Raw genomic sequence first — 27,740 nt, forward strand, 5'->3', positions numbered from 1 at the left:
GCAGTGGTTCTTGTGTTAGGGTGGGACTCTATTGGTCATATAGTGAAAATGTAGAAATTCTTTGAAAATCTTCTTCTCTGTCTCTGGGTATTAAGTAGACAAACTAATAGCATGGTAATGATGAGCAAGGATGCCTCTTTATACCCCCCGCAACAAGTTGTGTGTGTGGGGGGTATACTGGAATCGGGTTGTCCGTCTGTCCGTCTGTAGACGCAATGGTTTCCGGGCTCTAAAGCATTATCCTTTCCACCTACCGTCACCATATCATATATATGGACTATCCATGGGATGAAATTGTTCCCTATCGATTTTGGGGTCAAAAGGTCAAAGGTCAAGCGCACTGGACATTGAAGTAGCAATATGGTTTCCGGGCTCTAAAGCGTTATCCTTTCCACCTACAGTCACTATAACATACATATGAACTACCCACGGGGTGAAGATGTTCCATATCGATTTTGGGGTCAAAAGGTCAAAGGTCATGCGCACTGGACATCGAAGTAGCAACACTCAGAAAAGAGATAGCTTATACCTATTACCAACACCCTTTGGGAGATTGGGGTAAGCGGGGGGTATTCTTAGTGAGCATTGCTCACAGTACCTCTTGTTAAAAATTGTGAAATTCATGGCCCCTGGATCAGGGGTTCTGGTGCTAGGGTGGGGCTCTATAAGTCATATAGTGAAAATGCATTATTTCTTTGAAAATCTTCTTCTCTGTCCTTGGGTATTAAGTAGACAAACCAATAACTTGGTTATGATGAGCAAGGATGCCTCTTTCAAAATTGTGAAATTCATGGCCCCTGGGTCAGGGGTTCTGGTATTAGGGTGGAGCCCTATTGATCATATAGTGAAAATGCATTTTATTTCTTTGAAAATCTTCTCCTCTGCTGCTGGGTATTAAGTAGACAAACTAATAGTATGATAATGATGATCAAGGATGCTTCTTTCAAAACTGAAATTTATGGCCCCTGGGTCAGGGGTTCTGGTGCAAAGGCGGGGCTGACCACATAGCTATTCAATGTTTCTTCCATCCAAAAGTAAAATTCTTATATTTAAACACAAACCTAATTCAAACATTGGAAGGTTGTTACATGATACTCAGGTGACCTATAAGGCCCCTGGGCCTCTTGTTCACGGTAAAATTACTTTTTTGAAAAAATGAAGACTTGTTCAGTGTAATTTTGTATTTATACAGTATATTATAAGGAATGATGAAGATCTCGAATTATGTTATACGATATTATGTAACTTGGTGCAGTTTACTCTTCTTATAATCCGCTTCGCGGATTACGTAAACTGCACTGGTCAAATTACATCAGCTTATAGGACACATTTTGAAATTTTGATCAACATTATGAAAAAGGTCCATGGGGGATATCTTTATGCGCTTTAAGTATTAATGCTGTACTAGTTGTGGTATCTAGTATCAAAAGGTCAATATATCTTATATCTATACACGTAGTTCGTTTTCTGAGCAATATTGTATTTGTTGACGTGGAATACATCAAGACATTTTACTTTTTGTATATACTTCCCTTTCTGACACTGGTGTTTTAGGAAGTGGGAATAGAACATTTGTTATAAGAATTTTGCTTTCGAAAACAAACATCCATTTCCAGTGAAACCCTTTAACGTTCAAAAAAGTGTTATACAGCTGTTGATTCTGATAGCAAAAATTCACAGTTAGATGTTATCTTCGTCACGAACAGGAAGGAAAGTGCTTATTTATTGTCGATGGAAAATGATTAATTTAATGTCGAAGCTTATTGGTGTTTAACAATGAAAACTGAAGTGGCCAATCCATTCCCAAAATGCAGATTTGTTAAGTTCCGTTACACATTCTGACATATTACTACCCACAGTCATTTAATCCATAACATCTATAGACCGGTACCACATAACACAAGCTTCCTTATCACGATATTAACTTACTTTGTTCAAAATACCAGTTACTTTGTTCGCTAAATTATTTCTATATGCTAGAGCCACTGCTTTTTAACAGTCATGTACGATTTACTTCCCATTATTACGGAACGAAAGATTTCAATTTGCTGCATGTCTTCATGATACATCCATTAATCTTTTTATGGACACGTCAGTTAAATCAACAAATGAGACTTTTAAACAAGACTACATTGTTTCGCTAGTATGAAGTCAGATTCAGAGAATTTTACGTTTTATTTGTATCATATTGTCTACATCTCTTCACAGCCTGTGTTTTGATGTTTTGTAGATATAAGTGTTTCATTTACAATACATTTGATTGTTTTACGTCAATTTCAATTTTTTTCACTCACATAAAGACTCCGCAAGCTATAGGTAAAGACCTATGAATGGGGCGCATTACCGTAACAGCGACGATAATTTAATGATCCAACAAGGGAATGTTTTCTATTCAACACCATTAAGTTAATTATCTGATGTAAAAAAAAACCCAACAACAACAACAACAACAAAAAACCCCCAAAAAACATTGCACCTCAAAGATGCACTGAACTATTAATGTATTGAACAGTGTGGAAACGCAATAACATCCATCCCAATCAATCCAACAGTGCCATTATACAAAAGTCCAATCGAACACTCCCTTCTTTCATTGACTAGTGAGTTTGTGAAGCAATTGCATACATCATCTCAGTCCTTGGCAGACGAAGATATATATAATCCACGGCAAATTTAGAGGAGTCCAACGTACAGAGTAAGGCACTGATAGTATAATGAATGATATTTAGGACTTGGAAGTAGAAAGGTGGAAACCCAGAATATTGACTTACAGTTGGATATCTATAGCGACATATCTGATGATGATCTGATAAAACAAACAGACAGGATTCTTATGAAGTCTCAGTAGGACAGAATTTCTTTTAATGTTTATATTGGCAGATGCTATTTCTGATATTGAGCGCGAAAGATTATACAAATCAATTTATTCATTTCATAATGCGGTTGTGATTCTGTTTAAGGCTCTGATGTATGCCATTCTAATTTTATCAAAATTCAAAAAGCAGATGCTTATGTTGAAATTCCGTTTATTTTGAATTCTGAGGGCAGCTAATCAGAAATTTCGGAGATATCATTGTTTGATGTTTTAAAAATAATTTTTGTAAAATTTTGTTTTATTACGTGTTAAACATGCACAGTTGGCTATCTGAATACTACTGATTGAATAATTAAAGTAAACATCCAATGTATTAAAACAGTCGTTGAATTATTTCAAAGAAAGATATTTTAACTGATAGAACTGATGTTGATAATAGTACAATTTGCTATTTCATCGAAAAACAATTAACTGTCTCTTTCCGATGACATGAAAATTCGGAAATAAAGGACACGCAATGTATAAAATGAATTATTATTGCATAAAAAACGAAGAGCAAAATTATATATTTTACCACCAGGAACTTTCCCCACAGAATGTTCATTATACTGAATCTCGAAGGATAAACTGTTGACTTTTCCCACAAAGAAGAAAAGCATATAAAGAGTCTCCATGGGTGACTTACCTTCCGTGTGTTGTACATGTAAGTATTGGTATACACATATCCCCACACATTACTCTGAGTACTTTATTCTTGACTGGCTTTAATACTAGTATTTGATAGGTATCCCTAAAGTGATGTGATCTGAATAAATGTTTCCAACTCAAGTGATATTTTTAAACATGGAAAGGTAACTGTATGAAACCTAGAAATATACATTTGATTTTGACAAGAAATTCTCATTCGCCTGATGTCCTTGTGGTCACCTTAAAATTGCACGCATTTGCCTATATAAACAATTCAAGCCTCATTTCTAATTGCAACTTATTCATGGTGATTTTTTTTTTAAAAGTGACAAAATGCCAATTATCATGACATTGCTGTATTAATCAACAGGTGCAGTGTTGTTGATCGCCTTCATTTTTTGTCTACCGCGTCATGTTCACACGCAGAAGAATGTGAGGTACGTTCTTTATCAAATACCTCATACAAAACTTCTATCATCAAATTATGTATTTTCAGTAACATTATCATTTTAGGTTTCATAAAAAAGATAAAACCTCCTTATGTTTCAGTTGTTTCTCGTTTATTCATACCGATACCAAGAGTCCCATGACGTTAGAGGATACTTGTTTTGAAATCAGCAATAACACAACAAACACTATGTATACAGGTATAGCATCTAGTACTGAAGATACCTATTCCTATTCCTATTGCATGACAAGAGAAGGAACAAAAGCATAACATTGCATTGATATGCATTTCAATATGCTTATATACAGGTATATTTCTAGACGTGATAAAGTCTTCATGCAAATATTACGATATGCAATTAGAAGATGTCAAAAAGTATATTGTTGGGGACTCCCACCAGCGGCCATTGTGTAGAACAACGATGACGATGTCTATCGATACAACACAATGCACAGAAACCATTGCAATAATACAGCATTTCTGTAAACAACCAAAATCAATTTATTTTCAAGGTAAGATTTTTATTCTTTTGCATTGATTGATTAAACTGATAACTGCAGAAATACGCATTGCTCAAGTGAAGAATACATTACGATAGCAAAAAAAAAAACAAAAAAAAAAAAAACAAAAAAAAAAAAATACTGAAAGGATTCTACGTCAGTGGTCATTCATAATTTCAGATTGTTTTCCTGTCAACTGCCCAAGTACCAATAAGAAGAAAATAAATGGTGAGCTTTTAAAACAACTTCATAAACAGATAATACTTTGTTGTAAATGTTTTCTTTAAGGAGGTACTATACAATGTCATGGATAAAAATATAAACATCAGCAATATTTGTCTATTCATTTCAAATATCATTGCATAGCTGAGTAGCTTAGTAGGTAAGCGCGACAACTGCTGAACTGTAAATCATGGGTTTGAATTCAGCGGGGTTTTTAATGTTATTTTCTGATAAAACTGCATTTTTTAATAAAGTAAAGGAAATTTTAAAGTTTTCAATTTCAAAATATTGTTGCACATATCGTCGTCTTTTCATTCATATCTCTCTGGTGTAGAATGCCTCCTTTAAAATAAAAACCTTCTTGAAAACGATGAATCGTTCATGGTTATAGAGACTGAAGCGATCAGTATGTCCGGATTTCCCAAACCAAAGATGGGCAATATTGGACAAGGTGTTTACGAAATTCCAACATCTCACTGCAACATGAAACAATGTAAACTAGACAACTGCTCTACGGAAGAAATGAAGAAAAGGAATACGAAAAATGGTATGACTATTTGACATCAGCGTACATTTCTTCTGAAGTGGTCTGTAAAGGTCGGAAATACATGTTGTAATTTAAAGAACACTTGAGTGTGTTTTAAGTTTTGCTCTAGGAAACTTAGCCATGAAAATAGGATTGCACTTCAATTTTCTATATAACTACTTACGAAACATATAAAATGGCATTGTAGCTAGCAAATTAACCAATACAACCTATCATTGTGTCAAATGCTGTCTGATATGCTTCATACCGATTGTTAGACCGTTTTTGACACACTGATTTTAACTACGGATAACTCCGTTTACCTTATCAAGATATGAGGCTCAAAGCGGATGTGACCGGTCGACAGGGGATGCTTACTCCTCCTAGGTACCTGATCCCACCTCTGGTATATCCAGGGGTCCGTGTTTGCCTAACTCTCTATTTTGTATTGCTTATAGGAGTTATGACATTGATTACAGTTCATTATCACAAAATATATGATATGGTATTCTAATTTTTAAAAAATGAAATATCATCATTTTGATATAAAACTTCCCAGCATATATAAAACGTATGGCTATGAAATAAACTCAAATAGTGAATAATATCCAGCAGGTAATAATTCTATTAAGCATGAGAATATTGTAGAATATTGATATCCCGAAGGAAAGATGCTCTGAACACTTTATCTGTTTTTAAAAGAAAATGCATGCTAAGATACCTGAAGTTATCTTGCAAGTAGATTCGATTACTTTTTCAACTAGAAAATCAGTGTGGTTGTTTTTACCAGAATATCTTAAGCGTCGCTTTGAGATTTAAAAAAAAAGGCTTACACAAAGATTGGGATGATCCAGACCGTAATATCCGTTCGCTCATACGCGAAATTTTACAATCTAATATACCGAACCCAGTTCGAAAATCAAAGTCCACAACTGCGGCAGCTAAACTGTACTACGACTCTCTGTCGTCTCCTCCGACACGTGTGGTTATTGTATCAACATATATTTTTTTTTTATATAAAAGAAGAGTACGGAGCACACGCACACTGTATTTGCTGTGGATGAACAGAAGTGTAAGTTCGCATGCATAAATTCATTTTTGATCGTGATATTTTTCTTTTGTTTCTTCATTTTTGGTTGAAGAAGTACATTTATAGTTACAAATCTATTAGTTACATTGTTTGAGAAAAGAATTCACTGTTTTTAGTTTCCTTATGGTTTCATGCAAATTTGAAGATGGGTGACTTTGTCGAATCGAGAACCCACAGAAGGACACATATCAAAGTTAAAATTGAAACTCTCCAGAAAAAGAATAATATGCATTCTAGTTAAAACAATCAATCCATAGTTTCCAAAAACGCTTTTTCGGTGTGCCCATTTCAAAAGAACATTGAGAAATCCTATTGAAAATTACGTATACGCGAAAAACGCACAAAATAACAGTAAATTTGACTTTTCCAAACAGATTTTCCTATCGAGTGAGTCAAGTCTCCATTGTGAACTGAGTGAAATAGGTTAGTACATGTTCAGGTGTAAAATGCTCTGTAAGTAAAAGTATGGAGACTTGACCCACTCTATGAAAAAAATACCTCTTGTGTATAACGTTTGTCGCATCATCAAGAAAATTTCTATGTCCACGATGGGTGACTTTAGAAAGCTTGAAATTCGGAAATTCTTCATGGGATGGATAACCGAGCTGGTACAGTGGAAGTCTCACTAAAGTTTTTGACAGGCCCAGATTGCATATCTGTAGTTCGAATACCAATTTTTCCTACCTATTTTTTTTCGTATGAATTATTAGACTTCCCAGTATATGTTTGTACACTTTCCTCGGGTACCAAGAGATTTGGTGCCGAGCGAAACGAGGGACCAAATTGAGCGGCGAGAGAAAAGTTTAACAACATATTTAGTACATGTTTCACACGAGAAATTAAAACTTTTTGTGGTCTCTATTTGATTTATTATAACCCTTCCATATTTTTTATCCTTTAATCAAGATTATCAGCATTTATCTTGATTGGTGTAATTTGTAGTGACTGGGTTTGATCATGTATGCCCTCAAGAGGAGTTTACCTGTATTCAACAGCCAGGTGAGGGTGCGCAGTGAGTAGTTTTCAAGTATTATTAGGTTTTTCGTATATCAATACATCTTCATCCATGTTTCAAGAGTGTCTGTCATGTCTTTTCAAATGAATTTAAGTTACGAAATTACTAAAACTATTGTTTTGGACATTTTCGGGCATGATAGAAAATACTTCCATGCATTTCCTAGATATCATTTCTGACAAACATCTTGAAAACGGACTATTTGGGTGACCAACACAAACGGATCAGATATGCTGATAGAGTGATATAAAACTGTCCCTGTGTATTTTAAAGTTGTTTCAAATGATAGATTGCTGGATGCATTGCTTTGTGACGAAAGCCTGAACACAAGATGGTGAGTACCCATCCTATACTATTTTCAGGAATCAGGAAGTGTTAGTGATGGAGCATAACAGATACCTCAGAGAGAGAGAGAGAGAGAGAGAGAGAGAGAGAGAGAGAGAGCGAGAGAGAGAGAGAGAGAGAGAGAAATAGAGAGAGAGAGAGACAAAGAGAGTATATCTTAAATAGAGGATGTCTGTTTTCTTGGTTGCCCAAGCCACCCACATTTTTGTGTTGTTGTTATGATATTCAATGCTCCATACTAAGTCTGGTAACTGACACACCGTATACAGAAAGCGTGACGCCCTTCCTTGATTGTTACTAATCATTGATAATTATTGGTTTAATAATTAGAACCACAAAGGCACGGCTACCCAACCATGAAGCTTGGACTTGGGGTATATTAATTTATCATATGTTCTAGAACACGTGTTCTATGTTATGACTAAAATTAAAGTCACTACCATTGGTTACTAATTTTATCATTCAACCTGTAAAACAGGTATTCAAGCAAAGCACGATCTTCTTCATTCGAATGCTTTTCTTTGCCGCATTTACACCCCCTCCCACTCACAGTTTGCACAAAGTTACGATATTGTTTTAGGTATGAAAGTATCATGTGCTTTTACTTATATGCATTTTTACAGAGGAAGTTGAAATGAAAACTGTAATATATTTGTACGTTTAATAAATGCAAGCATATAAGCGCTTCTTTCTCTTAACATGTGTGTTGTTATATTGTAAATAATTTATGTTCGTTTGAGTGGAACGAATTAGAACATAAACCAAGTTATTTGGTACACACAAAGATCTTTTGGTCGAGGTGTGAAACATGTACTAATAATTATTTGTCTCTGGCATTATATGCTAAGTTTTACTCATAGCATGCAGTCTTAAAGACGATCACAAGTAATTGATTTGAACATGCAGCTAGCGAATAAATGTAAACAAGTATGGGGTCTCCTGTGAAGTATGGATGTTGTTTATGTAAACGACAACTTATGGGGAAGTTAAAGAGAACAATTTCAGCAATGCTTAAGAAGTCACTTGAATAGATTATGACAAAAGCCAAATATGCAACCAGTGCAGACTGTCTAAAAGGCACAGTGAACTACAGTTCAGTAGAAAAACAAAAGCAAATCAAGTGTCTGTTTCTGTCCCATTTGTGTTTACCTGGACATCTAACAACAAAGGTGCGTTCTGTAACTGTATAACCGGCCTCAGAGTTGTACCAAAAAGAGGCGAGAACTGATGCCTTCATTATATTCGAGGAATTGGTACCAGTAGGTTGTAAATGCTGTTCAAAAACATTTGTTGGGGAAAAAACTTAATCCAAATCAAAGCATTAATACTTCACTTTACAGAAAACGCTATTCCACATTTCATTTACACCACAAAACGTGAGGTTTCTCATTCACAACAGTTAATACTTGTATGTCAATGGAAATGCGGAGTACGTACTGTTGGATTTTGCGAGCATATGCAGTGTCATTTTGGTACCTTAAGTAGGTACTCCAGGCATCAGTGTAATTATGTGTGTGTTAAAATCCGCTTAATGTCTGATATACATGATTCTGCCCGTGGAACAAATTCTGATGATGATTTTAATTAAATATTCTTTGAAGTATGACCTATATATTTGTTTTGAATTCTAAATATTTTGGACAGCGTATTAATACGGTACTGTATCTGTTATAACTACGTATACCATCAATGCGGATTTTAAACTCCCGATTCGCGACCGGTGCCCAATCATGAATAGGCTTATTGTTCGCCAAGTTTACTCATCTTCTTTGAAAATCATGTGTAGGACAAACACGGATCCGTGGACGGACTGAAGGTAGAATCAGGTACCTAGGAGGAATAAACATCCCCGATGACCGGTAATACCCGCCGTGAGTTTTATATCTCCAAGTAAACAGAGTAATTCGTAGTAACAACCAGTATATAAAAACGGCCTTACAATTATGAAACACGTCAGACCACATTCGACCACATGACAGGCTGTATTTGTAAATCTGATCATTTTAACGAGCATAGAGTTTGCGAAGTACTTACGTTAAGAGAGCCTTTTAAAACTCTTGTAACATCAATTAATTTGTTAGTAGCCCGTCTTGATTTAGAAATTGATTATATGCACTGTTCGTTATCTTCGCCTTTCATGCAGAACATGTTTTCGCATATCGAATAAGTTGAGAAACATAAACACGTGATAATGCATAAATATTGCATGTAGTAAGGGTAACATTGAAAATTGTCACCCTGAGAAAACAATTGACAACCAAGGCGTAGCTAGTGGAGGATAACAATGGTTTCTCGAGGGGTGGAAATTTTCAATGTTACCCTCAACTACATGCAATAAATATGAAACAGACAGTGAATTATCTCCCTTTGACTATATGGAATTAAATCAATGTAAATATTGTAATTAATATATGAATTGGTTAAATAGAGTTCACAAGAATTGATATTATAAAATAAAAAGACAAACAAAAATAGTTATACATGTTGTGAATGGTCAGGAAGACTTTATAGTCCTAATTAGATTATGATACGGAAAACTTTATAGCCTGTTGATACGGGTATGCACACACACACACACACACACACACACACACACACACACACACACACACACACATATGTTATACCACATTGATGCTCATTATATTCTCTAGTGTCAATTTAATTGACATTGTTATTAATATCTGAGCAATCATCAGTGGCACATTAAAGGAAGTAGCCATAGACAAGTGGTTTACTCATAAATTGTGTATGCAAGTGGCAAGCACAAGTTGTTACGGCAGGAGGCATCTGCAACTGGCAGATACAAATGGTGAGGCCAGTGGCTACAAACAGGCATAGATCTGACAAGTGGCACGTGCCAGTTGTGCATAGGGGTTAAACATTAAACACCAGACAGGTGTGAAGAATACTTGTATATATTGCAACTTGTACTTCGTGTGTTTAGATAAACATCAGATAGGTGGAATTTATCATATTGATCATTGTTCATTAAAACTCGGGTAAACCGGGTAGGAGCCTAGACACTCGTTAAACACCCGACACGTTATACATATATTTGTTTTATTATACTGAACATTAAAAATAAAACAAAGCAGAAAAACAACATCAGAATGTAAAACTTATACGGTACCAATTTTGATGCACCAGATACGCATTTCGACAAATAATATCTCTCCAGTGATGCTCATCCGAAATGTTTGAAATCCAAAATAACAATGAAGTTTTAGAGCTATTACAGCCAAACACAGCGTGTCAAAAAAAAAAAAAAAGTGGAGTCAAATTCGTCTAAGGATAAGAGCTATGCATGAGGGAGATAATCCTTAATTTTGAAATGAATTTCTAAATTTTATAACAGCAATTAAATATACATCCGTATTTTCAAGCTAGTAACGAAGTACTTAGCTACTAGGTTGTAGAGACCCTCGGGGCCTAACAGTCCATCAGCAGAGGCCTCGACCCAGGGGTCATAATGTAAAACTTATATGGTACCAATTTTGATGCACCAGATGCGCATTTCGACAAATAATATATCTTCAGTGATGCTCAACGGAAATGTTTGAAATCCAAAATAACAATGAAGTTTTAGAGCTATTACAGCCAAACACAGCGTGCCAAAAAAAGTGGAGTCAAATTATGACGCAGATGTGGGAGACTGTTATACCTTTTATTTCAATTTCACTGGGATATATTGATACTACTATACTGTATATTCGATATATCCCAGTGAACTCGAAATAAAAGACATCAATGAGTCTTCCACATTTGCTTCGTACCGAAGCTTTAAAAATGACTTAGTCTTTAAAATTCTGACTTCTGAACTTCAGCCTCAAGATGTCACTACCTTTAGGTCAGGGGTCCATTATCACTGGCCTAAATGCTACTCAGTAATGGATAGGCACTCGAAGGTCATACTTGACACAAAGTTTATTTCTGACAAACCATCATATATTAATACTCTAAACTGAGTTCATTTGGCCATCATGAATTCCGCAAGTAAAACAATGCATATTACCTTTTGAATTTACGTCACTCTTAGTATATTACTTCCAGAGTCAGGGGATGCTTACTCCTTAGGCACCCGATCCCACCTCTGGTATATCCAGACTATGCCCAACTCTTTATTTTGTATTGCTTATAGGAGTTATGAGATTGATCACTGTTTGTTATCTTTATCTTTCATCATGCATCATTTGTAACCAGGATATCATTATATGATTACGAAGGATAGAAATGATAATTCTGTTGTACATACCAAGTGAAAATTATATTTCTGAAAACACAAACCATGCCTTCGTGTTCATTATTGAATAATGTCCGGTGTACTCTTTTCACGAAATCGTATTAGCGCAGGATGAATGACAATGAAAATGTTCTATTTTTCTTCTTTGATGATTTCATTTTTTTAAAATTTAGAAACAGAATATGTGTTCCACGGTTTTAATTATTAAATCTCAATTAAATATCGTTAGACATAAAATGTGGTTCTCTCTGCACCAAAGTATGTATATTTCCTGTAACTCTTCAGACCAAAACAAATAAATTGAATTCTTTGATACTTATTATGCTATTAACGCGCATATAGAATAGGAAGTATATTGACAAAGCTACTTTCTTTCCCACGAAGTTGAGGGGAACTGATACTCAATGTATAGGAGAACCAATCGGAAGTGTTTGTTGGTATACACATGTAATACCTGATGTTGAGTCGTAAATAATTTCTCAAGATTCAGCATTCTGAACTTCCATCGAATATATTTACATATTTACTAGGAGAACTAGCGATGTCATTTGAACTCCCATCACACGCACACACGCACGCACAATATATATATATATATATATATATATATATATATATATATATATATATATATGTGTGTGTGTGTGTGTGTGTGTGTGTGTGTACAATGCACATTGCATATATCCCGCGGGGATCCGGGTTAGAATAGGTCCTCAGCACCCCTTGCATGTCGTAAGAGGCGACTAAATGGGGCGGTCCTTCGGATGAGAACGCAAAAACCGAGGCCCCGTGTCACAGCAGGTGTGGCATGATAAAGATCCCTTCATGCTCAAAGGCCATAAGCGTTGAGCATAGGCCTAAATTTTGCAGCCCTTCACCTGCAATGGTGACTTCTCCATATGATTGAAAAATTCTCGAGTGGGACGTTAAATAAGATACAATCAATCAATCATATTGCATATAATGGTCTACTAAAATTCATTACAACCCAACCAGTGAAAAATCAGCATACCATTTACATAGATTTAGTATACATATTCTTTGATCATTTTCTTAAATTGTAAGGTAGTGCTTTTTTGCATAAAGTAATTTTGGCAACTAATAATCGTTTAAGGGATTGAAGCTGCGAAAGTCGTACTATATTAATTCTCATTGATTCGAGGATATCCAAAACGAACGTTTAATCACTATGTTTACGATTTTGGAAGTGAAAACTATGCATAGCTAATAGCTATAATAACATTAGAATACTGGTATCAATTCAATACACGGTGTTTTTGGAAAATAACTTTACTACCTAGAAATGCGTTTTTTTTTCCACAAATACAGGGAACCACCCTAAACAAAGAAAGTCTCCTCCATTACAAAAGTCAGGTTGCAGTTAGTACGACGAAATTCATTACCAGGAAATTCAAATACGCCATGAAATAAAAGCAACTTCAATGAACTATGTTTGCCAGTATTTAAAAATATTGACATCATTTTCATCTACCACTCGGGTGATAAACCATTGAATGTTTCGCATTAATAATCTATTTTTATCAATGCTATCGATGGAGAAGACCTCGTTTGTGTACCGTAAGTATAGATATTCACATCATTACGCATAACTCTTGTTTCATTTGAACGCGTGTCATATATACAAGCAATATATGTAACATATTCACCTGGTAAATTGAAAAATATAAAAAGCAATACCGTTATTTGTCACTAATATATTTCTAAAAGGGTTGATAAATCAACACTGTTTTCATCAAATGAACATGGGATAGCGCCATGGATGTTCTTTATATGATAAATGTTAATTTTCTTAGCAAGGTCTTGCACATAGTTGATCAGTTAGCATATTCTAAAACACATTACAGCACCTTTCTATCTAATTTATCAGAAGTGTAAACTGTCATCACATTGCTAACTATTTCAACAGGTGTATTGTTACTGATCGTCTTCATTGTTTGTCTGGCGCTTCCTGATCAAACACAGAAGAATGTAAGGTACGTACTATATCAAAGACACTGAATGAAAATTTGCTCTATGCTGTTTGAATACCTTAACAAATCATAATGATATAAATTTCATACATTCAAAACATTTAACTCCTCTAATGTATAGATATCTCATAATAGCATATTCCTTTTTGTTTTAAAGAACATTGTTTCATACATCTGCTTTGTAATGTACACATAATAGCAATAGAACTGCAATATTTCAGTTGTTTCTCATTTATTCATACCGATACCAAGAGTCCCATGATGTTAGAGGATACTTGTTTTGAAATCAGCGACAACACAACAAACAGTATGTATACAGGTATGTCAACTTATAATGAAGAGATTACCAATTACTGAGAATGCATTACATGACAAAAACAGGAACAAAAACATAGCATTGCATTGATATGCATTTCAATATGCTTATACATGTATACAGGTATATTTCTAGACGTGATAAAGTCTTCATGCAAATATTACGATATGCAATTAGAAGATGTCAAAAAGTATATTGTTGAGGACTCCCACCAGCGACCATTGTGTAGAATAAGGATGACGATGTCTATCGATACAACACAGTGCACAGAAACCATTGCAATAATACAGCATTTCTGTAAACAACCAAAATCAATTTATTTTCAAGGTAAGATTTTAATTCTTTTGCATTGATTGATTAAACTGATAACTGCAGAAATACGCATTGCTCAAGTGAAGAATACATTACGATAGCAAAAAAAAAAAAAAAAAATACTGAAAGGATTTTACGTCAGTGATCATTCATAATTTCAGATTGTTTTCCTGTCAACTGCCCAAGTACTAATAAGAAGAAAATAAATGGTGAACTTTTAAAACGACTTCATAAACAGATAATACTTTGTTGTAAATGTTTTCTTTAAGGAAGTACTATACATCGTCATGGTTAAAAATATAAACAGCAGCAATATTTGTCTATTCATTTCAAATATCATTGCATAGCTGAGTAGCTTAGTAGGTTAGCGCGTCAACTGCTGAACTGTAAATCATGGGTTCGAATTCAGCGGGGTTTTAATGGTTATTTTCTGATAAAACTGCATTTTTTAACAAAATAAAGGAAATTCGAAAGTTTTCAATTTCAAAGTATTGTTGCACATATCCTCGACTTTTCATCCACATCTCTCTGGTGTAGAATTCCTCCTTTAAAATCAGAAACCTTCTTGAAAACGATGAATCGTTCATGTTTATAGAGACTGAATATATCAGTACATATGTCCGGATTTCCCAAACCAAAGACAGGCAATATTGGACAAGGTGTTTACAAAATTCCTACATCTCACTGCACCATGAAACAATGTAAACTAGACAAATGCTCTACCGAAGAAATGAAGAAAAGGATTCCGAAAAATGATATGGATATTTAAAGCTGACATGAATTAATAAATACGTACACCTTTCTCATCTTATCCGCCATATTTCTTTCAGGTACCCTAATTTACTCTACCCGTATATACCCCAAATATGATTGTCTCACTTGAGTGATTTTTCTAGGTGGACTCGACCAGTGCACATCTCCGATAGTAATATATAGGGAATGAGAAACAAATAAAATAACATTTTAAAACATTGATGCTTTGCTCAAAATCACAAAATATTGATTGTATACTAATGCAACATTCTGGAAGTTTAGATAAGTTAGACAAAAATGCAAAAAAAAAAAAAAAAAGAAAGAAAGAAAAAAAAAAGCTTTTCTTGCATACTTGTAAGTGCATGCAAGTATTTGCATTTTCTAATAAAATAAATGCTGATAAATCATTTGCTAATTACATACTAATAGAATGGAATAAGCAAAGAGCATAAAATATATTATTTATATCAATTCTTGCAAAAAAAAGGTGCATGCCATATGCATAATATGCAATGCACAAGGTATAATCGCCAAAAAAAGTATCAAATACGGGCGTCTATTCAACAGGTATCGGAGATATGCACTTACCGAAAATATTAGATTCTCTTTATTCTGATAAATCCACGAAACAAAATGATAAACTCCATTTGTATCTCGTTAGAACTTTACAAAACGTTCTCATTCCATTATACAGACTGCGACACACTTCACCCGTGCCAAACAGTGTGTCTTCAATCAGGGGAGATGTCGGCGTCGAAAATTTTTCCTGTATTGAATGCTTGTCTGGTCGAGGTTTTGCAGTTTATAGAAATGGAGAATCTAATATCTGGTTGGATATATTGCGTGCACAATTCAAAATTTCTCGATGATCATATACAAACTTGGATTTACAAATAAGGGAATAATGATCGAAAATATACATCTGTGTGCAAATGCGTGTATTACATTTGCAATCCATAATAAACAGTTCATTACACAAAGACACATATGAAAGGAAATTTATAAACGAAAATATAGTTTTGTTGTTTCTTTTGGAACCACATAATTATTTACGGTCTCTGTATGTCCATATTCATTGAGAGAGAGAGAGAGAGAGAGAGAGAGAGAGAGAGAGAGAGAGAGAGAGAGAGAGAGAGTCCTACTTCTATTTATAATATATCATTTAACAGAAGGAAAGAAAATTGATCACTTATATAAATGTAAGCTTTCAATTGCAAGCATTAAAAATTTCCAGCTATTTAAAAATTTGTGATTGACAATATATTGAAAACTTACAGGAGTTGATGCTTATAATTAAATTAATTACAAATTTAAAAAAAAATATTAGTTTGAACTGTGCATGTAGAAAATACTGACTTTGTATGTTAGAATAACGGGAAGAAAGTAAATTGTCAAAAAAGTGGGGAAAGCAGGCTAGCCTTCCTGCCCACCTCAACCCCCTGTTTTCGTGCCTGAAACAACATATCAATTCATGTTGAAAGAAAGGTGGATATCTTCATTTCATTAAATTCCAAAGGAGCTCGAATTTATGTGTTCCCCATTTAATTATTTTGTATGCAAGATTCGTTCCCGAATTTAGAACCATGCTTTCAGTCAGAGCAGAAATGAATTCATGTTGAAGTATATCTAGTTTGAATGCAAATGGTGGGTTCCTTCTTTTAATTTCATCAGACTCATTAGAAACCCCTCTCCCAAACTATGCAGCTTTGTTTTTATTGATATCTAAATCGGTATAAATGAATCCGGATATAAATTATATAATGTTGTTTCGTGATAATATAGATACTGATACTGATAATGAAAAAAGAAAATGCTTATACTCTTGCCTTCTGCATATCCTACTAATGCATTACAGTATATTGACATTGTATCATATCAAATAAAAGCTCAACACGAATTTTACTGATTTATGGATACTAACATCTTATCGAATACATTTGAATTTGAAATTTCTACGTACAGCGGTATGGCCATTGCGCCAGATCTACGAAATGAAAATATTTATGAATAAACTACACTCAAGCCTCAAAGTAATCATTATGGCATGTTACAGAAACGTTAAAACACACAAATGCTATAGTCCTGCAATGCATGCATGCGATTTTTCTGAATACATGTATTTATGTATTCATGTATTCATGAATGAAGTTCCTATGCTTGAAAATATCTTGGTCTTTATGCATTTTGTTCTGTGATTTTGGTTTATCATTCCTAACACTGTGTAAATGAAGAAAAACTTGGTAAAGGGTGCAATTCTACATGCACCATACAATTAGTATGCATGCATGTGTTGCAAAACAAAATGTACATGTAATAACCAGACATGTATCGTCATTTTTCATGGGGGGGGGGGGGGGGGGGGTTGGGGTTGGGTTGGGGGGGGGGTTACAACAGGGGGAAAATGGAAAATTGGATTCTTCAAAATTTCTTGCCATTCAAAATAATAATAAAAAAAGATGAACGAAAACAGCAATAAAATAAAACAAAACACCCAAACAAACCAAGATGTTTTGTCCGATGTTCAAAGTCCTAATGTGGGGTGAAGGGTTAAAGAGTCTTTTACTTTGACTACCTCAATAATTCCCCCCCCTACACTTCATTTTCGTCAATCGTTGGGGGTCGGATGGGGTGGTTAGAGTCCTCTACTATGAGTGCCTCATAACTTCATTTTCTTAATTGGTGGTGGTGTGTGTCTTCTACTATTATATCAGAACTTTCAAACTGGGGTAAGTGGGGAGGGGTTGTCACTCAATGTATCTTTTATTTGCATTACAAGCTAACAAAAATGGATATTGTTATTAAAGGTGGGTGACAGACACTCTTGTCCTCTCCCCTTGATGTTTGATAACGACACATAATATGATAAACTCGATTATTACATTTTGCATTAGTACAATTTGCGTCGAGTTCGACACAGAATGTAATAACGCAAAATGGCATAGATATATAAGATCTATTGAGCGCCAAATTAGCTTAAAATGAAGTAATTGAAAATAACATTATTTAAAAATATATTTAATTTTTAATTAATGAATCAAATAAATCTGTATTATCAGTTAATGAGAGCAATATTGAGTTACTAGTACTGTTCTCTTTTTATTGAATTAACGATATCATTTGTCTTAATAAGAGCACGATTATTACAAGATCATCGGTTCTCTCTCTCTCTCTCTCTCTCTCTCTCTCTCTCTCTCTCTCTCTCATCCCATACACTTGTACAGTGTTGTATATGCAAATTTATGTACCTAAATGATTTCCTGATTTATAAATCTGCAATACTCTGATCAGTAAATTATATGGTATAAGGATTCATGCACAATACAGGGTAAATATTATACTCTGATACTTCCCCTGATTGAAGATAGCTGATCGGCACGGGCTAAGTGTGTCTGTACAATGGACAATGTTGTTTACTGTTGGAATGCAAATGGAGTTTATTGTTTTGTTTCATGGATTATGCAAATAAAGGGAATTTTACTACTACTAAGAGTATTTTCGACAAGTGTACACGTACATCTGCGGTCCTTTACAGATATTACGAGTAGGCCCAGGTATATAGACATCCGCATTCGATGCGTTTTCATGGCGAGCATACATGCCATTTTTATAAGTACAGTAGTATTTATGTCTTTGCCTTTTACTTGAAGTAATTGTGAATGGTATAGATTGTATACTCTTTGCTTATTCCATTTTATCAATAGATAAAAGATGAAATATTTCTCCTCATTTTTGTATAGTTTTGACATATTTACTGCAAATGTACGCACGTTCACGTAAAGAAAATGCATTCTATATATATTTATTCAAATATATATATTTAGATTGATTTACTACTGTACGATATGTTTATTATAATTTTGAGCACTGCGTGGTGTTCCAAAACGTGATTTCATTTCTTCTTGATGTCCTATAAATTAGTATCGGAGATGTACGTGTTACCTGTCGAAGCTACCCGCACAGGTAAATCGAAGACACTGATGTGAAGTGAAGCGTAGCAAAGCTCGTCCTCTTATATACCATGCGAACCCCGATACATATAACAATAGAAATTCCAACTAATATGGCGGATTAGCAAAGAAATATGGCGGGCATATACAATTATACTATATTTATGAATTCATGTCAGCTTTAACATCAGCGTACATTTCTTCTTTCAACCTGTAAAGGTTGGAAATACATGTTGTAATTTAAAGAACACTTGAGCGTTTTTTAAGTTTTGCCCTAGGAAACTTAGCCATGAAAATAGGATTGCACTTCAATTTTCTATATAACTACTTACCAAAACATATAAAATGGCACTGTATCTAGTACATTAACCAATACAACCTATCATTGGGTCAAATGCTGTCTCACATGCTTCATACCGATTGTTAGGCCGTTCTTGACACATGGATTTTAACTACGGATAACTCCCCCAAATTTCCTGAAAATTCCACAAAAGTTGCTGAAATATACTCTTATATTAAGTAGAAAATGTAGAATTCTGCATACTTTTACTATATTACGAAACTTACACTATATAGGTACCCAATAAATAAAATGGGTATTACCTGGTTTCCTGCAGATTAGATTATATGATAAAACTTGTACCCCACCTCCTTCCGTAGAAATCTACCTCCGAGACAAAGCAGGAGCTCCAGGCTGATACACAGCCTTTAATGACAGAAATGGTTGATATGTAAGATACTAACACCTGGTGAGGCATCTCTATACTTTATGCGCGGCACCTGGTACTTCTCTGGTATTACCCTTCCCCCTTTACTGGGATATTTTCAGAACCCCATACTAATTTATCGTTATAGAACTTCGAAAAACTGAAATTTTGTGATCTCAATCCCAATGGCTCTTGTGTGATCCAATTTTCATAAAAATGTATGAAAAACGTGATTCTGGTTTCAAATAAAGTGAAATAAGCATTATTTGCGGATTGAAAAGTTACCTGATGAGGCCTCTACAAGGAAAAGAGTACCAATTCATTTCCCATAGACCTCAATGTTAACCTTTGGCCCTCTCACTAGTTAACTATATCTATTTTAAACAAATGACCGCAAACATTTCAAAGTTCATTCCAAGTGTTGATAAAAAATGACAAAAAATATATAGGGTCCCGTGCCTTTTTAAAAAGGCCATATTTGTACTTTTTTACAACACATAACAATATGCAGTAAATTACACACTTCATTTTAAGCTCACCCCTACCATGGTAATTTCCGCAGTCATTTCTCGATTTTGTGCGATAATTTTTCATCCTGACAATTAATTTGAACCTCTATAATATTTCTTTCAATTCCAAATAATTTCACTCTTGATATTAGCCAATCACGCAACACCTAGACATTTATACCTCCGCTCAATCTTGGGTAAACTGCGTCCAGGTTACGCATACGGGGTTTGGTACTCTCATTCCTATACTCATAATGTTAACGACCTTAAAATAAGGCAAATTTGTTATTTTCAAAGACTTTACATACTAGAGTGTATATGGATGAAAATTTAGTTCTGAAACTTCAATGTGAAGGGTATTGTGAAACCCCTTAACAAGTGTACCGTCTGCTGACAGTGCCATTACAGGGAATGAATGATTCTGACACCTGTCTCAAGTTCGTCATCTAGCTTACGACTGTAATAAATATTATATCTGTAAATCGCATGTGATTTGTTTGTAATAGAATATACAATCATTTTAAGATAAAATTTTGTTCATATCTTCATCAGGGTGGATTCTACCCGGAATTTGAGAATGACCCCAAATTTCCTGAAAATTCCACAAAAATTGTTCAAATATACTCTTATATTAAGTAGAAAATGGAGAATTATGCATACTTTTACTATATTATGAAACTTTCACTATATAGGTACCCAATAAATAAAATGGGTATTACCTGGTTTCCTGCAGATTAGATTATATGATAAAATTTAGATCGGTAAAGTTGGCTACTAGTAACCAGCTACTAGTAACTGGCTACTTAAAACGAGAAAAGTTGGCTACTGGTAGCCAGCTACTTGAACCAGGAAAAGTTAGCTACTAGTAGTCAGTTACTAGTAGCCAGCTACTAAAAGTATGAAAAGTTAGCTACTCGTAGCCAGCTACTACAAAATATAAAAGTTATAATTACTGATAGCTCGCTACCAGATAAAGGTTAATGAGTTTGAAAATTATTATCGACCAGATTTATTTCTAAAGAGGACGGGGAGTCGTATGAAATTTCATGCTCAATTATCTCCAATTACATAACGTTGCAATGTAAAATACGAATAAACTTTTTCAACTGAGTGTTTACTTTAAAAGTGATACGGATTGAATTCAGACCTTCAATCATTTGATATACCATCCATTTTGAGATATCTGCTACTTTTACAATTTGATTCGAGTTACCCTGAAATTTCAACATAAGTGTGAATACCGTAAGAAACTTTACGTTTGTATTAGATATCTGACGAATTTACGACTATACATATGGCAAGAAGTGATAGATGGTGTTTTGGTACTCCACGAATTTTCAGATATCGTTCTTTAGGAAATCTGTTACTTATACATTTTGATTATCGGTACAATGAAATTTGAAGATCCGTGTGAATACCTTAAGGAACTCCGTGTTTATATCATATATTTAACTAACTTACAACGATACGTATGGCGAGTAGTGATATTGAGTATCGTGATTTGTCATCAATTTTCAGATATCACGCTTAAGGAAGTCAGCTACATATACCTTTTGATGGCAGGTAAACTGAAATATCAAGTTTTTCGCAAATATGGTGAAAAAGATTTGTTTGACACCTGCTGGAACCGCTGGAATCATTTATTTCATTGAGCGTTTGTTTGCTGTTGCTGTTTATTTTTTGTTTAAAAATTATCTTTTTTATAAATTTCAATATATATGTACCCTTTTAAAATATATTAAATAATGACTGAACTCATCTCTCTCTCTCTCTCTCTTTCTCTCTCTCTCAGAAAATAATATATACATATACCTTTGATAGTTCTTATAAACATTTTGTACAAGTTTCTTTGCAGAATGTATGTATATATATATACTGTGTGTATGTTTAAAAAAAAAAAAAAAAAAAAAAAAAGTTTTTCGCAAATATCTTAAGGAACTCTGAGTTTGTATTAGATATGTGACTAATTTACAATCATCAAAGTGAAGAAGAGTAATATTAGGTATCTTGACATGCCATAAATTTACAGATATCACGCTTAAGGAAGTCAGCTACTTATACCTTTTGATTCCTGGTATCCTGAAATTTCAAGTTTTTCATAAATATCTTAAAGAACTCTGTGCTTGTATTAGATATCTGACTAACTTACAACTATCCATGTGAAGTGGAGTGGTACTAGGTATCTTGATATGCATTAATTTTGAGATATCACGCTTAAGAAAGTCAGCAACTTATACCTTTTTTTTGCAGGTAATCTGAAAATTATAGTTTTTTAGAAAATATATTAAGGAACTCCGTCTTTGTTTTAGATATCTGATTAATTTACCAATACACATATGACAAAATCTGATACTAGGTATCTTGATATGGCATCAATTTTTAGATATCACGCTTAAGGAAGTCAGCTACTTATACCTTTTGATTCCTGGTAACCTGAAATTTCAAATTTTTCATAAATATCTTAAAAAACTATGTATTTGTATTAGATATCTGACTAATTTACAACTATCCACGTGAAGAGGTGTGATATTAGGTATCTTGATATGCCAACAATTTTCGGATATCATACTTAACGAAGTCAGCTACTTATACCTTTTGATTGCAGGTAACCCGAAATTTTAAGTTTTTCATAAATATCTTAAGGAACTCTGTGTTTGTACTAGAAATCTGACTAATTTACAATTAACCACGTGAAGAAGACTGATATTAGGTGTCTTAATATACCATAAATTTTTAGATATCACGCTTAAGGAAGTCAGTTACTTTTACCTTTTGATTCCAGGTAACCTGAAATTTCAAGTTTTTCATAAATATCTTAAAGAACGCCTTGTTTGTATTAGATGTCTGACTAATTTACAACTATCCATGTGAAGTGGAGTGGTATTAGGTATCTTGATATGCCATCATTTTTCAAATATCACCCTTAAGGAAGTTAGCTACTTATACTTTTTGATTCTAAGTAACCTGAAATTTAAAGTTTTCCGTAAATATCTTGAGGATCTCTGCGTTTGTATTAGATATCTGACTAACTTACAACCACCCACGTGAAAAGGAGTGATATTAGGTATCTTGATACCTATTATCATACCTCTTCAAGTGGATAGTAGTTTACTAGTCAGATATCTAACAGAAACAGAGTTCCTTAAGCTATATACAAAACACTTTAATATTCAAGATGTCTGGAATCAAAAGGTATAAGTAGCTGACTTCGTCGAACGTGATATCTCAAACTTGATTGCATATCAAGACAGTTCATATAAAGCTCTGTAATATCGGCAAAGATAAATTAGTCAGATATCTAACACATCTATCTGACAATTGATGGCATATCAAGATACCTAATATCACTCCTCTTCAGGTTGATAGTAGATAATTAGTCTGATATCTAATAGAAACACACAGTTCCTTAAAAGATATCTACAAAACATTTGAAATTTCAGGTAACCAGGAATCTAAAGGTCTAAGTAGCTAACTTCCTTAAGCGTGATATCTGAAAATTTATATCATAATAAGATACTTAATATCACTCCTTGTCATATGTGAGATCGTAAATTAATGATATATCTAATACAAACGCAGAGTTCCTTAAGATATGTACGGAAAACTTGAAATTTCAGTCTACCTAGAATCAAATGGTATAAGTAGCTGACTTCCTTAAACGTGATATCTGAAAATTGATGGCATATCAATATAAGTAATATCACATCTTGTCATATGTGCATTGGTAAATTAATCAGATATCTAAAACAAACACGGAGCTCCTTGAAATATTTTCTAACAACTTTAAATTTCAGTTTACCTGCAATCAAAAGTATTCCTTAAGCATGATATCTAAAATTTTATGGCATATTAAGATACCTAATATCAGTTCACTTCACATGGATAGTTGTAAATTAGTCAGATTTTTTTTTTTTTTTTTTTTTTATAATTTTTTTATTTACAAAATTTTCACTTCATACATACACTGTTGCATACATGTGGGAGATATGTTACATGGATATTTTCACAACATATTAAATTCATTTTAAAATACGAACTCAATAATATACTGTCTACATTTCATATTTACCTTATTCTTTTATGTAAGTATATGCATGATGTAAAAATCTTTTTCAGAAGAGAGAGAGAGAGAGAGAGAGAGAGAGAGAGAGAGAGAGAGAGAGAGGTAGGTAGAGAGAGAGAGAGGTACATAAGGTATTATTTTCTTGGTAACAAATTTTGATAAGTATAATAGATCTAGATATAATATATCTATTGATCAAACACAAAAAAGAAGCACAAACCTATTTGATGAAAAAGTATAAATAGACCTAATTACTAACATAGATTTTCACATATTCTCTGCCAGTGAGTTTCATATTCATCATATTTACAGTTTCGTAGCAGCAAGTACTTCTCAACCACAATTCTGTCCGTAACTATTTTTCTAATCGCAGATATATGTACTTGCGGATTAGTCAGATATTTAATACAAACTAGGAGATCCTTAAGATATTTATGAAAAACTTGAAATTTCAGGTTGTCAGAAATCAAAAGGTATAAGTTGCTGACTTCCTTAAGCGTGATATCTAAAAATTGATAATATATCAAGACACCTAATATCAGTCTACTTCACATGGATAGTTTTAAACTAGTCAGATATCTAATACAAGCACATAGTTCTTTAAGATATTTATGAAAAACTTGAAATTTCAGGATACCAGGAAACAAAAGTTATAAGTAACTGACTTCCTTAAGCGTGATATCTGGACATTTATGGCATGTCAAGATACCTAATATCACTCTTCTTCACTTTGATACTTGTAAATTCGTCAGATATCTAATACAAACTCAGAGTTCCTTAGAATATTGGTAGAAAACTTGAAATTCCATGTTACCTGCAATCAAAAGGTATAAGTAGCTGACTTTCTTTAGCGTGATATCTCAAAATTGATGGCATATCAAGATACCTAGCACCACTCCACTTCACATGGATAGTTGTAAACTAGTCAGATATCTAATACAATCTAATCAAAATTAGATGTTGGATCCGCTCGCATACTCGCTACACAAACATCTAACAACATCCCATAGAGGGTCACGTCAGAGGTCAAATTCGATTGACCAATGAAATCACCGCTCGCAAAATCATTGAATGTTTGTTGAAGCCGATAAGTCTAGAGTGATACCGAATTTGACCTCTGACGTGACCCTCTATAGGATGTTTTTAGATATTTGTGTAGCGAGTATGCCAGCGGATCCAACATCTAATTTCAATTAGATTGATATCTAATACAAACACAGAGTTCTTTAAGATATTTATGAAAAACTTGAAATTTCAGGTTACCTGGAATCAAAAGGTATAAGTAACTGACTTCCTTAAGCGTGATTTCTCAAAATTGATGGCATATCAAGATACCTAATACTACTCCACTTCACATGGATAGTTGTAAATTAGTCAGATATCTAATACAAACAAGGCGTTCTTTAAGATATTTATGAAAAACTTGAAATTTCATGTTACCTGGAATCAAAAGGTATAAGTAACTGACTTCGTTAAGTATGATATCCGATTATTCTTGGCATATCAAGATACCTAATATCGCATCTCTTCACGTGGATAGTTGTAAATTAGTCAGATATCTAATACAAATACATATTTTTAAAAGATATTTATGAAAAATTTGAAATTTCAGGTTACCAGGAATCAAAAGGTATATGTAGCTCACTTCCTTAAGCGTGATATCTAAAAATTGATGGCATATCAAAATACCTAATATCAGATTTTGTCATATGTGCATTGAGAATTTATCAGATATTTAAAACAAAGACGGAGTTCCTTAATATATTTTCTAAAAACTTTAATTTTCAGGTTACCTGCAATCAAAAGGTATAAGTTGCTGACTTTCTTAAGCGTGATATCTCAAAATTAATGCATATCAAGATACCTAGTACCACTCCACTTCACATGGATAGTTGTAAATTAGTCAGATATCTAATACAAGCACAGAGTTCTTTAAGATATTTATGAAAAACTTGAAATTTCAGGACACCAGGAATCAAAATGTATAAGTAGCTGACTTCCTTAAGCATGATATCTGTAAATTTATGGCATGTCAAGATACCTAATATCACTCTTCTTCACTTTGATAATTGTAAATTAGTCACATATCTAATACAAACACAGAGTTCCTTAAGATATTTGCGAAAAACTTGGTATTTCAGTTTACCTGCCATCAAAAGGTATATGTAGCTGACTTCCTTAAGCGTGATATCTGAAAATTGATGACATATCACGATACCCAATATCACTACTCGCCATACGTATCGTTGTAAGTTAGTTAAATATATGATATAAACACGGAGTTCCTTAAGGTATTCACACGGATCTTCAAATTTCATTGTACCGATAATCAAAATGTATAAGTAACAGATTTCCTAAAGAGCGATATCTGAAAATTCGTGGAGTACCTAAACACCATCTATCACTTCTTGCCATATGTATAGTCGTAAATTCGTCAGATATCTAATACAAACATAAAGTTTCTTACGGTATTCACACTTATGTTGAAATTTCAGGGTAACTCGAATCAAATTGTAAAAGTAGCAGATATCTCAAAATGGATGGTATATCAAATGATTGAAGGTCTGAATTCAATCCGTATCACTTTAAAAGTAAACACTCAGTTGAAAAAATTTATTCGTATTTTACATTGCAACGTTATGTAATTGGAGATAATTGAGCATGAAATTTCATACGACTCCCCGTCCTATTTAGAAATAAATCTGATCGATAATAATTTTCAAACTCATTAACCTTTATCTGGTAGCGAGCTATCTGTAATTATAACTTTTATATTTTGTAGTAGCTGGCTACGAGTAGCTAACTTTTCATACTTTTAGTAGCTGGCTACAAGTAACTGGCTACTAGTAGTTAACTTTTCCTGGTTCAAGTAGCTGGCTACCAGTAGCCAACTTTTCTCGTTTTAAGTAGCCAGTTACTAGTCGCTGGTTACTAGTAGCCAACTTTCCCGATCTATAAAACTTGTACCCCACCCCCTTCCGTAGAAATCTGCCTCCGAGACAAAGCAGGATCTCCAGGCTGATACACAGCCTTTAATGACAGAAATGGTTGATATGAAAGATACTAACACCTGGTGAGGCATCTCTGTACTTTATGCGCGGCACCTGGTACTTCTCTGGTATTACCCTTCCCCCTTTACTGGGATATTTTCAGAACCCCATACTAATTTATCGTTATAGAACTTCGAAAAACTGAAATTTTGTGATCTCAATCCCAATGGCTCTTGTGTGATCCAATTTTCATAAAAATGT

At 33.9% G+C, this 27,740-nt stretch overlaps 2 protein-coding genes across 2 annotated transcripts; both read left to right on the forward strand.

The window, feature by feature from the left end:
• The first annotated feature begins 3,395 nt into the window (after nucleotides 1–3,395).
• Nucleotides 3,396–27,585, forward strand: LOC130048282 (uncharacterized). Its single transcript, XM_056144865.1, has 7 exons — nucleotides 3,396–3,518; nucleotides 3,873–3,939; nucleotides 4,052–4,149; nucleotides 4,259–4,462; nucleotides 4,631–4,678; nucleotides 5,064–6,445; nucleotides 27,374–27,585. Exons 1-6 carry the CDS (start codon nucleotides 3,488–3,490, stop codon nucleotides 5,231–5,233), a joined length of 618 nt encoding a protein of 205 aa, XP_056000840.1. The 5' UTR covers nucleotides 3,396–3,487; the 3' UTR covers nucleotides 5,234–6,445; nucleotides 27,374–27,585.
• LOC130048283 (uncharacterized) lies at nucleotides 13,327–16,387 on the forward strand. The gene is made up of 5 exons (XM_056144866.1): nucleotides 13,327–13,469; nucleotides 13,819–13,885; nucleotides 14,104–14,201; nucleotides 14,322–14,525; nucleotides 14,672–16,387. The coding sequence occupies exons 1-5, from the start codon at nucleotides 13,406–13,408 to the stop codon at nucleotides 14,776–14,778; spliced, it is 540 nt and encodes a 179-aa protein (XP_056000841.1). The 5' UTR covers nucleotides 13,327–13,405; the 3' UTR covers nucleotides 14,779–16,387.
• Nucleotides 27,586–27,740: the final 155 nt, after the last annotated feature.

This window comes from Ostrea edulis, chromosome 7 (genome assembly GCF_947568905.1).
Source record: "Ostrea edulis chromosome 7, xbOstEdul1.1, whole genome shotgun sequence".
NCBI lineage: Eukaryota > Metazoa > Mollusca > Bivalvia > Ostreida > Ostreidae > Ostrea > Ostrea edulis.

Coding starts and splice junctions, on each gene's coding strand:
- LOC130048282 (XM_056144865.1), top strand. CDS start 3,488: ATGGGTGACTTACCTTCCGTGTGTTGTACAT. Junction 3,940..4,051: donor CACACGCAGAAGAATGTGAG/GTACGTTCTTTA, acceptor CTTATGTTTCAG/TTGTTTCTCGTTTATTCATA. Junction 4,679..5,063: donor CAATAAGAAGAAAATAAATG/GTGAGCTTTTAA, acceptor TCATGGTTATAG/AGACTGAAGCGATCAGTATG.
- LOC130048283 (XM_056144866.1), top strand. CDS start 13,406: ATGTTTCGCATTAATAATCTATTTTTATCAATGCTATCGATGGAGAAG. Junction 14,202..14,321: donor AACAAACAGTATGTATACAG/GTATGTCAACTT, acceptor ACATGTATACAG/GTATATTTCTAGACGTGATA. Junction 14,526..14,671: donor AAAATCAATTTATTTTCAAG/GTAAGATTTTAA, acceptor TCATAATTTCAG/ATTGTTTTCCTGTCAACTGC.